At 44.1% G+C, this 14,417-nt stretch overlaps 1 protein-coding gene across 1 annotated transcript; it reads right to left on the bottom strand.

Moving 5' to 3' along the window:
- Positions 1-2,743: 2,743 nt before the first annotated feature.
- Positions 2,744-4,717, bottom strand: CCR75_009646 (uncharacterized protein; the record flags this gene model as incomplete). The annotated part of the gene is made up of 1 exon (XM_067967685.1): positions 2,744-4,717. The coding sequence occupies one exon, from the start codon at positions 4,715-4,717 to the stop codon at positions 2,744-2,746; it is 1,974 nt and encodes a 657-aa protein (XP_067820912.1).
- Positions 4,718-14,417: the final 9,700 nt, after the last annotated feature.

The raw sequence follows: 14,417 nt of genomic DNA, 5'->3' as shown, positions 1-14,417 counted from the left end.
GAGTGATTGTCGTTTAAGGGAGGGGTGATGTAACGGGGTGTATCGTTACATGAAATAAAACTTAAAGGTTGTTGATTTATATATTATCTAAAAGGTAGATAATAGTTGGAGGGTATTACTTTATATAGTAATATCCTGAATTCTTATCCATAAATAGGTATAGGCCATTATGTCTATTTATTCCGCAGACTAATCATCTGTAGAAGTAATCAAAGAGAATTACGAGATAAGATAGATAAGAATTCATTTACATGTTTAGTATTAGTTTATAGTTAAGTCAACATTTACAAAGATAGATTAAGAGACACTTAACTATATTAATACAATTTTCATTTTACCCTCTTAAGTTAACTTGTCTTAAGAGCAGTCTTCCTCTATACGTACAGGGCACGTCATCTAACGGAAGGCACCACTCACAACTGAAGCAGTGTGAAGTGGACTTGTACTGAAACAGTACAAGTCGTAGTGCCCCGTTACAGTAATAATTTCTTAGAGCTTGAAAATGACACAATCTTTAAGCTCATGACTGCACCACATCCTGTTCGGCGTTGTTGCAAAACAGTTTAACTTGCACAAGAAGTGATATTAAGCTGTTGAGGCATCCGTTTGAGTCAACTTCGCCCGGCAGCAACTTTAGAAGTGATAACTCCTCTAAGCTGCAATGAATTTGCTTCAGTTGTTTGAAGGCTTTCTTGACAGTTGAAACGTAATTATCAGTTTCCGTATATTTTAATTAGAAATTATCAATTTGAAATGGTAGATAGAATGTAGCTTTTCCATTCCGAACATTTCAAATAAAGATTCTTTCTTTAGACCGCTGTCGATTTCCCGGACAACAGAAGCCTCTAGGAACTAAAAGGCAATAAAAGCCTCTAAAGTTTAGCTTGCGTTTAATTTCGGCTCTTACCATACGTGGAAAATGTGAAGCCTTCGATCACAATCGGACAGCGACTTCTCGCAGTTTTTTTTTTGGTTTTGGGTTTGATGCACACGTCATTTCCACTGACGGTCACATCATGCATAGCTTGTAGATTCTCGAAGTAGCTCGAACAAAAGCCAGCAAGCCCAATGACAAGAAGGATGTGGGATTATTTCGTGCGTAAAATTGTGACGGTACTAGGCATGGCGCTCCTGAAAAGCAAGCTGAAAAATCACATATCAAGTACAATGCTATAAGCCCTTATGTACGGCTACAGCGCTGCTTCTCTTTTTCACCTTTGTGGCTAACAGTTTTCAGAAACATGATTGCGCGATTACGTCCGGGTCGGCGTGGCCGCATTACGACGTGCCCGCCTACAGTGCGCGTAATTCTTCGTCTGCACGACAAAAAATAGACGACACTCGATTGTGTACGTGCATGATGAAACTAGAGCTACCTTCTCATGGGCAACCATGGTATTTAACTGATCGAACATGACCTCGTCGGCCACGTTATCTCCAAGACCCAGCCGCCGGATTCTTATCCTTGCGTAACTAACTACTGTGCTCTATCCAACTCCTTTAAGTAGCACTTCAATGATGAAATCCTTTCCATGGACAGCGTATGATGGCCAGCCCTGCCCAATAATCCATTCCGCTACCACGTCATTTTAAGGGTGAAGCCTTCTGTTACCTCACAAAAACACCCTCATGATAATTCTAAAGCTTCGCTGCCTACAACGCGTCAAACTAAAAGGACATGACACTGTGTCGAAACTGCTTCCAAGATCAACGAACAATTGCATAATCGTTTTCGCTTTGACATGCCACTGCTGGTGTCCACCCTCCGTTACTAATAAGTCTCCATTACGCTCTCCGGGCGTCTCGTGCGAGCATCATTGCCGAGTACGCACGTCGAACTAAATAGCCGTGCTCTGCCACAAATTCCAAGCCTGAGGCTCTACCAATTTTTCTACTGACAATAAACACTGAGTTATTCGGGTCTTTTACACAGCAGCTCTTATGTAGACAAGGCGCTTAACGGCACATCCGGACATTGCTCGCCCATCAATGTCGATACTACGTCTGGAGCTAGCGTCCGATAATAGTCTTAATAAGGCAAGATCTCTCTCTACGCATTCGAAAGGCTCGATCAGATTCCTATCCATTCAGATTATAGGTCTACCAAAAAGTGACCACGTCCGTTGAAACATGCTTCGCCTAGCGGCGTGGAGGATTCGACACCACAAATTAGCATTACGCCAGGGCTCCCATTCATTAATGGGCTTAGGTAGCATCTCGTAGTGTGTCGATTACTTGATCCTATCTTCAAGAATTCTCAATGAAGGCTTTCGTGTCAAGCGGCTACTTCCCGAAAGCTCAACAACAATGCGCACACCGGATGAGTATTTGCAAACACAACAGAGACGTCAGACTGCCCGCGTAATTGCACATTTTCTTATCGCACATATAAGTGACAATTTTCTCAAAGGGCGTCATATTTGGTCGCACCGTCGTATTATCCACCGTTGAAAGCGCCATTGTAGGACTTGCGGGTGCGAAATAGTCGAAATTTGTACTTCTTTTTCTTTGAAGTATATAAAATGTAGGCATGTCCTAAACTTTTATAAAATCAGACAAAGGTGCCGACTTGGGATCGACACGAGAGTTCGTTGCATCAAGCATATCAAGCGCAACTTATTAAATTGATATATATTTGCTATACGGATTTTATTAGATGACTAATTCTGAATGAACGAGACGATTATCAACTCGTTTAATGAGCGGACAAAAGAAAAGGATCACCTCTTCACACTGACAAATCCTAGTGCGAATGGAAACTTTTCGATCGCCGGTCCAGCTTTTGGAAGACTGCATCGACCAAACCATTGAGGTTTTCTGAAGTTGGGTATTTGCCATACTTTGCAAGCGTCTCGTGCAGCTCTGTATTCAACTGCACTTGTCGGGGAACCTGAAGAATGGACCGCGTAAGAATCTCTGCATCAAACATTCGCAATAAGGGACTCGCTTTCAGAACTTCTACTAAATCAATCCAGACCGGCTGTCCTTTGTGAAGGATCACGTTCGCCACGCGAGGATCTCCATGAACTAGGCCTTTCTCGTGAAGCTGCCACAACAACCCATAAAGAGTCGCCACATCAGATCGGGTCGCTGGGCGAGGCAAAGGTATCCCAACAGGAGACAGTAACAACGCAGCGCCACCAGGAATTTCAATGCATTCTCCCGCGAGGCGAATCGTCAAGCCTGTGTCCTGCGCCTGCTTCAAGGCCGCTTCTTCTTGATAGAGAGATGCAACGAGGCTAATCTCCACAATTTTCAATGCGAAAAGCTCTTTTCCTTGCCTGGTGACTTTAAAAACGCGACCCTGGGCGCCGCGACCAAGAAACGCATCGCCCTCCACCACTTCAACTCCAAAGGAAGAGCAGGCTGTGGTCAAGCTTGCCACCCAAGGAGACATGTTGGCACCAATAAATTTCTGAAACAATGATTTCGATCCACCGTCCGTCCAATGCGCTTTTAGGACTTTACCAATGAAAGTCGCGCGGCTATTGATTAACCAAAAGGAGCGTCGATCATAGAGAATGGCACTTCCAAACGTCTTCGGGCAAAGACTCTGCAGATACCGAACCACTTGACCAAACGCAGCATCAGTTAAAGAGAGCTTGCTTTCAAATAGAATGACACAGTCAAATAAATCTTCCTCTGCTACACCAAATCGAAACTTGTGATTTGACGAGCGAGGTACTTTATCTTTTGGCTTTTCCTTGGCACAATACATTCCCGGGTGGGTCGCAAATCCATCCGGCTTTAGATCTGTACTCCTAGACACGTTCATTGACTCAGTCAACCACAAATATCGTTCGCTATTGACAAACACCATGTTCCAGTTGGCAAGCGCTCTGTCGAAAAAGGGAGTAATAAAGGCGTCAAATAGAGCTTCATTCGAAATGGCATTCGCTTGCCGTTGTATCCTTTGCGACCAAAAGGACTCTTCATCATCTCTTGCTGCAAAATCAGTGATCGATTCGAACCTTTCTAAACTCTCTATCGCTATTTCACCTAGTGCTCCATCCGTGTATAACTTGTCTGGCTGAGATGGTAACTTGGAATTTATTTCTTGAATTTTGCTCTCGATCATTTTTTTTAATTCGCGTCTAGAATTTTCCGCTCTATCGCTCATTTCTTGAATTTTGCTCGCGACTCTTTCTTCTCTATCGCTCATTTTCTTTACATCGCGTCTAAAATATTCTTCCATGCTCTTAAACCTTTTTTCTACAAGAAGAGAAATGGCATCGACAAGTTCTGTACCCTTAGCTTGAGCTGGACCTTGCTTGGTTGCTATATTAGCCGCAGCACTCGGGAGTTCCACCAGAACGTGAATTTCTGCTTCACTAGGCTGGAAATCTGGCCCTAGCAACTCCGTCCGTGTGAGTCTCCAGGACGGTCGCATTTTCAAATACCCAACGCTCCTGTCACCTTTTAAAAAGTTCTCTACATAAATATCGTCCTTCAACCATACCCCGTTCTTCTTTGCCAAGTACAGCGTCACCGTATTTGGATCAACTTTGAAGCGATCATTGACGCCTTTCTTCTCATTCACGATTGCCGTCTGTAGCGCTATAACGTCCGCATCACGTGCTATCTTCACAAAAAACAGTGTTCCTTCGCCATAGACCGCGCATAACAGTTTCACCTCGTCCATATTTCTTCTTCTTAGAATGCGACCTGCAAATGTGATTTTTTTAAATACGGTTATGGCATCGGCGTTTTCGCGCATATCACATTCGACACAAACAACGTTTTTCCAACAGTAGGTCAAAAAAGGTCAAATAAAAGATCAAACAAATAATACAACTCAACCACTTCGACTTGCTATAAAGGCTCGTGTCGATCAAGTCGTTCGCGCCCCCCAAAAAAATAATTTTTTACATTAGAATATTGGTATTATATTCGTCATCTTATTCGTAAGTAGCTCCTCCTCGTTACCAGCAATCACTTTGTCGTAACGAGTCTCTTCCTTTTCTAAAGTAGTCTGGCTCGACTACACAAGATAACCAAAAATATTCTTGGCCGATGCCTGTTGAGTAGATAACTGTGGAGTAGAGGACAAAATCCGAAGTGATATTCATTGAGTTAAATCTGTCTAATAGTTTTCTGCTCCACTCATTTTCTTACCCTCATTGATTGGTCCAAGCAAGTTGGTAATTACGCTAAGTAAAAACAGTTCTTACAAATGATAACCTAAAAATAAAAGATGGCAGGGGACGCGACTTCGGGGGAGCGAAGCCCTGGTGAACCCTAAACACCAGATACCGATTTTCAACTTTACCATTGTCGGAATTGAACTCGCGCCAAGTTGGTAGAACGTTAACCCCCACGTCTTAACCACTTGAGCAAATTACAATAGTCCCAAACCATGTTACCTTCAACTCTTAGCGGTGCAATACCAACAATGCCAAGCGTGCTCGGAGTTCTTTGTTCTGTGTCTTGCACAAAAGCTTCTAAGCTAGAGCTTCCAATCAGTTTTTTGTCTCGACGTGTCATGATTTTGACGCTTTTCGGTGACCAATTCGATCGACCAATTGGTGGAAGGGCACACTTTGCTCTTATGCTGCTCGTATCATGACATTTTCGTAGGGTGTGCGTCGAATGACGCTCTTTGTTGGTGGCAAATATAATGCGACTCGGCAATTCTTTTAGTATAGCACGTCGAATGAACTGACTCACATCTACTATAGCGATAGAAACGACTTTGACAATAACTCTCTTGACAACGGCTTCAAAACCCGACGTCTAAGGTGCCACCATCGAGGAGGCAGAAGAAGGCTTTGCGAACATCTGTTTCATTGAAATTGTCGCCTTATCGGAGCTGCATAGCGTCGCAGGTTCATTCCTCAGTATAAATGTGAATATTAACTTCCGGCCGGCACTAGAATTAAAGAACTCAACACTTATTGTTCATTTAAACGAAGACTGATGGCCAATTAATTGGCTTAGGTCTTTCTAAGAGTTATGCTTTACACGCAAAGCAACATCATTTCTGTAAGTACTTGCTCCTTTCGATGATTTGATTGCGACTGAACTTGCGCTTCCCACATGGTTGATCGTGACTTTTTCGTTGACGTGGCGGCAACTGATTTTGTTGCCTCCGCCGCCACAAACAAGCTTTATTATCTTCCGGTTTCTTGGACGGCGACGTACTTGAAACGTTAAGCTTTTCATTCCGTTTCTATACCAAGCGCGCCGTTGTTTCGGCGTGAATGTACTCGCTCTTCATGGCCTTTATCCGGAATTTAACTACAGAGCAGACAGAACACAGGCGTAATGTCAAGGTTACGACGTTATCGTGGTCGTGCAGTACGCACATCAATATGTTTCGCCAAGTGTTTGAGCTTCGTACTAGCGCTTGTGATATGTATTCTGCAACTTTGCAAATTTGGGCATGATTAGTTAGTCTGTCTGTGTAAATTGTAGTATTTATAAGACTAGTTTGTACAAAAACTGCACGCTTCCTATGTATGTGTAACGCGGTGTAACGTTACATAACTATTATTTTCTACAAGAGTAATAACTGATGTCAATGTGCTTTTCATGGCCGTGGTTGACAGGATTCTTCGTCATCTTGATGCATGATTGATTGTCTTCAAAGATCTTGAGCTCCAGTCCTGCTTTGCATGCCGCATCTAATATCTCAGAGAGTAAGTGATGAATCCACTTGCCTTCTTGAACGCTAAGCTCAAAGCAATGTATTTTGCCTCGCTGGTTGACAGTGATGCACACGAATACTATATGCTATGAAAGAAAATAAGGAAAGAAGTACAAATACTTATCTTCATTACTTATTTGACTTAAGCTTTCCAATATTACCAAAATTGGGAATATTGACTCAATGAAAGTTAGTTCTCTTGATTGATTGATTTGAGTTAAAATTAACCCCGCCATTCGTCACAAGACACGATTGGGCGGTGCGCGAGTAGGCGGCATACATTGTAAGATTTTAACATTATAAGTCAGTAGTAGATATAAGATCGTTACGTAGGAAACTAAATATGTATTAATATAATTTTACTTCTACCTAATTCGAATACTTTCACTTACCTTTGGTAGCTAAAGCCGCTTAGCTTCGTAGACTCCTTCCTCTGTACCGTTGTGTACGTGAAGTTCGAGGCACCTAACCTACACTGTAATCAATGAGCGTAATGTAAAGAAGTACTAGTGAACAGTGCCCCGTTACACCTGGTACCACTCCGAAGTCATTCAACGCCCCACGCACGTTCCATCCAACATTGATATGATGGATGAAGAAAGAGGAAGCTTTCCAGCCCCTCAACAAGGCCATCTCATCACGCTTGAAGGGTTTACCATTTGGGTGACCTTGAACGGAGAGCGATCGAACGAATGAGTTCGGTCGTTAGGGAGGCCAGCCGTTGACGCCATGCTTTACACTCTGGGCAGAGATGAACAGCATGCGGCCATAGCCGACTTTTTACACCTCTAACTCGTCGAAGTCCGTGAGCAAGTAGTCTTGCTTCACCAGCAAGCCTCTCAGCACTCGGATGTGTTGTGAGAACAGGGTGTTCAACAATTAGAACTGTTGAGACAGCAGCATGTATATGCTGCTAATAGGCCGACGCTTCCGCGTCGACCCAAAAGCTCAAAAATTGAAGTTTCTACGATTAAGGCAGTCGAAGGCGACTCCCTTTAAGATGGTTCGTCGAATTAAATGACGCCATAGAAGGTCGTCGTATCAGTGATGAGGCGACGAAATAGAATTTTGGCATGTCCAACTTAGCCGGACGCGTCAAATCTTGGGCCTTGGGGCTCAAGCTTTACAACCCATCAGTCTTTGGGCATATGAGGTCTTTAAGACCCGGCCCAGACAAACATTTGAGCCGCCACGTGCCGAATTCGGGCTCGACCCGAGCTTCTGGATTTGAAGTAGGGCAAGCGTGATTTACACGCTAACGCCCAACATTCACATATCTGGTCAGTTGTAACGATAGTCATTCCACTTAACAACATACACAGATAACTGTGTTTCATCAAGGTTTTGCAGACGGCCCTATTAAGACCCACCTTTCCGGATTGAATTAGAGTCGCTCGACAAAGCATTACTATTGCGGAACAGGAGATCTTCAGTCTTAAACAGGCCTTTGTCCACTATTAGAGCTCATCGGCCTCCGAGACGACAAAAAATCGGAGGTCCAGAACCTATGGACCTCTCGTATGTTGAGAGCGAGAAATCTTGCTCATCAAAATACAAACGATTACAAAATTGTGATTGTTGTTAAAAGACGGGCCACTACGCCTATGAGTGTAGTGCTCCACAGCTCTACAGCCAGTGACTAAACGGTAAGCGACAGGATCTTTCTTCCACGAGGAGAAACGGAGGATGCGGATCCGACGCTGTTGCGAAATCGCGACGGTGAGGCGGATTGTAATAAAAACGGTCGGGATGAGTAGAAGCGGGCGCTCTACTGGCCCGGCAACGCCAAAAGATTTTGCAGGCCATTTGACGATAATTGCTCCCCACACAAACATTGTGTGTAGCTGGCCCAGGTGATGATATACATCTCATCAGCTTAAAAATATAAGTGTCAAATTAGTTGCCACTGAAGTCCTTATTCAAATTCGGAATGTCGAACGATTTTACTAGACACCAATCGATAGAAGGCCGCAGGCTCAAATTATTGAGCGATTTATAAATATGACGAGGAGTAGAGTGCGCTTAGCCACAGGCGCATCTGTAACAGTAAACAAAACGTGTAGTTGGTATCCAATACACGCTAAAGAATAAACCGTACGATCATGATTACGTCGTACTTGATTTGGATGGCAAATTTGATGTCATCCTTGGATAACCATCGCTCCGAAAGTACGAGCCATGTAAGAATTAGCGGCATCAAGCCGTGTCGATGCCTGTCTCTCGTTCACCAGTGGATCTTCTGACGAACGTCTCGGAGTGTTCACAAGTGTGTAGATGTCCTAGGAGTGAGTGCGATGGCCACACTTGTAGTTCGGACGTTTGCACGACTGCACAAGACCCCGTGGAGTAAGATCCCGACGGCCATGCACAAGCACAGGCAGCGTCGAAGGCTCACCATTGTGACGTGGACATAGTTACCGACGGCTGTGCGCAAGCATTGGCAGCGACGAAGTTTGAGTACTCGAATATGTGAAGTGATACGAAAAAATATATGCTTGCATATAAAGCAACACCCACAAATTTCAAACGTCTGTCTATAAGAGACAGTGCGAAAGTCCTAGATCGACTGGCGAAGATCTCGATGTGGTTGCGCAACCATAGCTCGACGCAGTTGGGGAAGATAAACTCCCCAAAGAAAAACTGAGGGAATAAGGCCCCGAAAATCTGCGGGATTAAGTCCCCAGAAACCTGTAGGAGAAGCTCCGAGGTGCAGGCTCCAGTAGCCTTCAAAAATGAGTTTCAAAGAGAAAACTGAGACATTTAAGTCTTAGTAAACAACTGATTAAGTGCAGGCGCTTATACACTTAATCTGAAAGCACCTCCGAAGTTTGCTTCGAAGATGACTCAATTGCCAACGCTAGCACCGATATGGTTCTTGCGTGATCTTCGTAGTGGCAAAAGTGAAGCATATTGCATTCTTGTCACAGATGACGGCCACGTGGTCGATATTCAGTCGGCATAGTATTTCCTGAGATTGAACGGATACTCAGCAGCTCATCAATGGACGAAGTGTCCTCTGAGAAGAATTGTATTGAACTGTTTACGTCTTAGTTCTCGAAGTCGTAAAAATATTTTGAATAATGATTTGATAGAATCGAACGATGTGCTCCCTGAATCCGTACCGTGCGAGCCGCCTAAGAATAAAGGGACTCGACACAAAATCGATTTAATATCAGTCTCGAAATACTGTGGCATGAAGCAGGGGTCATTGCCTCGTAAACAAGTCTCAGCGATCGACAAATTCTTTGCCGATCGCTTAGCAGCGAGCCATGTGAGGACCCCCACATACCTTTCCGACCTCTGTGTGCGTAAGGCAACATGAGGGTGGCGAATTGTGCATGCCTNATTCGTCATCTTATTCGTAAGTAGCTCCTCCTCGTTACCAGCAATCACTTTGTCGTAACGAGTCTCTTCCTTTTCTAAAGTAGTCTGGCTCGACTACACAAGATAACCAAAAATATTCTTGGCCGATGCCTGTTGAGTAGATAACTGTGGAGTAGAGGACAAAATCCGAAGTGATATTCATTGAGTTAAATCTGTCTAATAGTTTTCTGCTCCACTCATTTTCTTACCCTCATTGATTGGTCCAAGCAAGTTGGTAATTACGCTAAGTAAAAACAGTTCTTACAAATGATAACCTAAAAATAAAAGATGGCAGGGGACGCGACTTCGGGGGAGCGAAGCCCTGGTGAACCCTAAACACCAGATACCGATTTTCAACTTTACCATTGTCGGAATTGAACTCGCGCCAAGTTGGTAGAACGTTAACCCCCACGTCTTAACCACTTGAGCAAATTACAATAGTCCCAAACCATGTTACCTTCAACTCTTAGCGGTGCAATACCAACAATGCCAAGCGTGCTCGGAGTTCTTTGTTCTGTGTCTTGCACAAAAGCTTCTAAGCTAGAGCTTCCAATCAGTTTTTTGTCTCGACGTGTCATGATTTTGACGCTTTTCGGTGACCAATTCGATCGACCAATTGGTGGAAGGGCACACTTTGCTCTTATGCTGCTCGTATCATGACATTTTCGTAGGGTGTGCGTCGAATGACGCTCTTTGTTGGTGGCAAATATAATGCGACTCGGCAATTCTTTTAGTATAGCACGTCGAATGAACTGACTCACATCTACTATAGCGATAGAAACGACTTTGACAATAACTCTCTTGACAACGGCTTCAAAACCCGACGTCTAAGGTGCCACCATCGAGGAGGCAGAAGAAGGCTTTGCGAACATCTGTTTCATTGAAATTGTCGCCTTATCGGAGCTGCATAGCGTCGCAGGTTCATTCCTCAGTATAAATGTGAATATTAACTTCCGGCCGGCACTAGAATTAAAGAACTCAACACTTATTGTTCATTTAAACGAAGGCTGATGGCCAATTAATTGGCTTAGGTCTTTCTAAGAGTTATGCTTTACACGCAAAGCAACATCATTTCTGTAAGTACTTGCTCCTTTCGATGATTTGATTGCGACTGAACTTGCGCTTCCCACATGGTTGATCGTGACTTTTTCGTTGACGTGGCGGCAACTGATTTTGTTGCCTCCGCCGCCACAAACAAGCTTTATTATCTTCCGGTTTCTTGGACGGCGACGTACTTGAAACGTTAAGCTTTTCATTCCGTTTCTATACCAAGCGCGCCGTTGTTTCGGCGTGAATGTACTCGCTCTTCATGGCCTTTATCCGGAATTTAACTACAGAGCAGACAGAACACAGGCGTAATGTCAAGGTTACGACGTTATCGTGGTCGTGCAGTACGCACATCAATATGTTTCGCCAAGTGTTTGAGCTTCGTACTAGCGCTTGTGATATGTATTCTGCAACTTTGCAAATTTGGGCATGATTAGTTAGTCTGTCTGTGTAAATTGTAGTATTTATAAGACTAGTTTGTACAAAAACTGCACGCTTCCTATGTATGTGTAACGCGGTGTAACGTTACATAACTATTATTTTCTACAAGAGTAATAACTGATGTCAATGTGCTTTTCATGGCCGTGGTTGACAGGATTCTTCGTCATCTTGATGCATGATTGATTGTCTTCAAAGATCTTGAGCTCCAGTCCTGCTTTGCATGCCGCATCTAATATCTCAGAGAGTAAGTGATGAATCCACTTGCCTTCTTGAACGCTAAGCTCAAAGCAATGTATTTTGCCTCGCTGGTTGACAGTGATGCACACAAATACTATATGCTATGAAAGAAAATAAGGAAAGAAGTACAAATACTTATCTTCATTACTTATTTGACTTAAGCTTTCCAATATTACCAATTAGAAATATTGACTCAATGAAAGTTAGTTCTCTTGATTGATTGATTTGAGTTAAAATTAACCCCGCCATTCGTCACAAGACACGATTGGGCGGTGCGCGAGTAGGCGGCATACATTGTAAGATTTAAACATTATAAGTCAGTAGTAGATATAAGATCGTTACGTAGGAAACTAAATATGTATTAATATAATTTTACTTCTACCTAATTCGAATACTTTCACTTACCTTTGGTAGCTAAAGCCGCTTAGCTTCGTAGACTCCTTCCTCTGTACCCTTGTGTACGTGAAGTTCGAGGCACCTAACCTACACTGTAATCAATGAGCGTAATGTAAAGAAGTACTAGTGAACAGTGCCCCGTTACACCTGGTACCACTCCGAAGTCATTCAACGCCCCACGCACGTTCCATCCAACATTGATATGATGGATGAAGAAAGAGGAAGCTTTCCAGCCCCTCAACAAGGCCATCTCATCACGCTTGAAGGGTTTACCATTTGGGTGACCTTGAACGGAGAGCGATCGAACGAATGAGTTCGGTCGTAGGGAGGCCAGCCGTTGACGCCATGCCTTACACTCTGGGCAGAGATGAACAGCATGCGGCCATAGCCGACTTTTTACACCTCTAACTCGTCGAAGTCCGTGAGCAAGTAGTCTTGCTTCACCAGCAAGCCTCTCAGCACTCGGATGTGTTGTGAGAACAGGGTGTTCAACAATTAGAACTGTTGAGACAGCAGCATGTATATGCTGCTAATAGGCCGACGCTTCCGCGTCGACCCAAAAGCTCAAAAATTGAAGTTTCTACGATAAAGGCAGTCGAAGGCGACTCCCTTTAAGATGGTTCGTCGAATTAAATGACGCCATAGAAGCTCGTCGTATCAGTGATGAGGCGACGAAATAGAATTTTGGCATGTCCAACTTAGCCGGACGCGTCAAATCTTGAGCCTTGGGGCTCAAGCTTTACAACCCATCAGTCTTTGGGCATATGAGGTCTTTAAGACCCGGCCCAGACAAACATTTGAGCCGCCACGTGCCGAATTCGGGCTCGACCCGAGCTTCTGGATTTGAAGTAGGGCAAGCGTGATTTACACGCTAACGCCCAACATTCACATATCTGGTCAGTTGTAACGATAGTCATCCCACTGAACAACATACACAGATAACTGTGTTTCATCAAAGTTTTGCAGACGGCCCTATTAAGACCCACCTTTCCGGATTGAATTAGAGTCGCTCGACAAAGCATTACTATTGCGGAACAGGAGATCTTCAGTCTTAAACAGGCCTTTGTCCACTAATAGAGCTCATCGGCCGAGACGACAAAAAATCGGAGGTCCAGAACCTATGGACCTCTCGTATGTAGAGAGCGAGAAATCTTGCTCATCAAAATACAAACGATTACAAAATTGTAATTGTTGTCAAAAGACGGGCCACTACGCCTATGAGTGTAGTGCTCTACAGCCAGTGACTAAACGGTAAGCGACAGGATCTTCCTCCCACGAGGAGAAACGGAGGATGCGGATCCGACGCTGTTGCAAAATCGCGACGGTGAGGCGGATCGTAATAAAAACGGTCGGGATGAGTAGAAGCGGGCGCTCTACTGGCCCGGCAACGCCAAAAGATTTTGCAGGCCATTTGACGATAATTGCTCCCCACACAAACATTGTGTGTAGCTGGCCCAGGTGATGATATACATCTCATCAGCTTAAAAATATAAGTGTCAAATTAGTTGCCACTGAAGTCCTTATTCAAATTCGGAATGTCGAACGATTTTACTAGACACCAATCGATAGAAGACCGCAGGCTCAAATTATTGAGCGATATATAAATATAACGAGGAGTAAGTGCGCTTAGCCACAGGCGCATCTGTAACAGTAAACAAAACGTGTAGTTGGTATCCAATACACGCTAAAGAATAAACCGTACGATCATGATTACGTCGTACTTGATTTGGATGGCAAATTTGATGTCATCCTTGGATAACCATCGCTCCGAAAGTACGAGCCATGTAAGAATTAGCGGCATCAAGCCGTGTCGATGCCTGTCTCTCGTTCACCAGTGGATCTTCTGACGAACGTCTCGGAGTGTTCACAAGTGTGTAGATGTCCTAAGAGTGAGTGCGATGGCCACACTTGTAGTTCGGACGTTTGCACGACTGCACAAGACCCCGTGGAGTAAGATCCCGACGGCCATGCACAAGCACAGGCAGCGTCGAAGGCTCACCATTGTGACGTGGACATAGTTACCGACGGCTGTGCGCAAGCATTGGCAGCGACGAAGTTTGAGTACTCGAATATGTGAAGTGATACGAAAAAATATATGCTTGCATACAAAGCAACACCCACAAATTTCAAACGTCTGTCTATAAGAGACAGTGCGAAAGTCCAAGATCGACTGGCGAAGATCTCGATGTGGTTGCGCAACCATAGCTCGACGCAGTTGGGGAAGATAAACTCCCCAAAGAAAAACTGAGGGAATAAGGCCCCGAAAATCTGCGGGATTAAGTCCCCA

The sequence above is a fragment of the Bremia lactucae genome, linkage group LG12 (assembly GCF_004359215.1).
Source record: "Bremia lactucae strain SF5 linkage group LG12, whole genome shotgun sequence".
Taxonomy (NCBI): domain Eukaryota; phylum Oomycota; class Peronosporomycetes; order Peronosporales; family Peronosporaceae; genus Bremia; species Bremia lactucae.
This window is presented reverse-complemented; position numbering and strand designations above follow the sequence as displayed.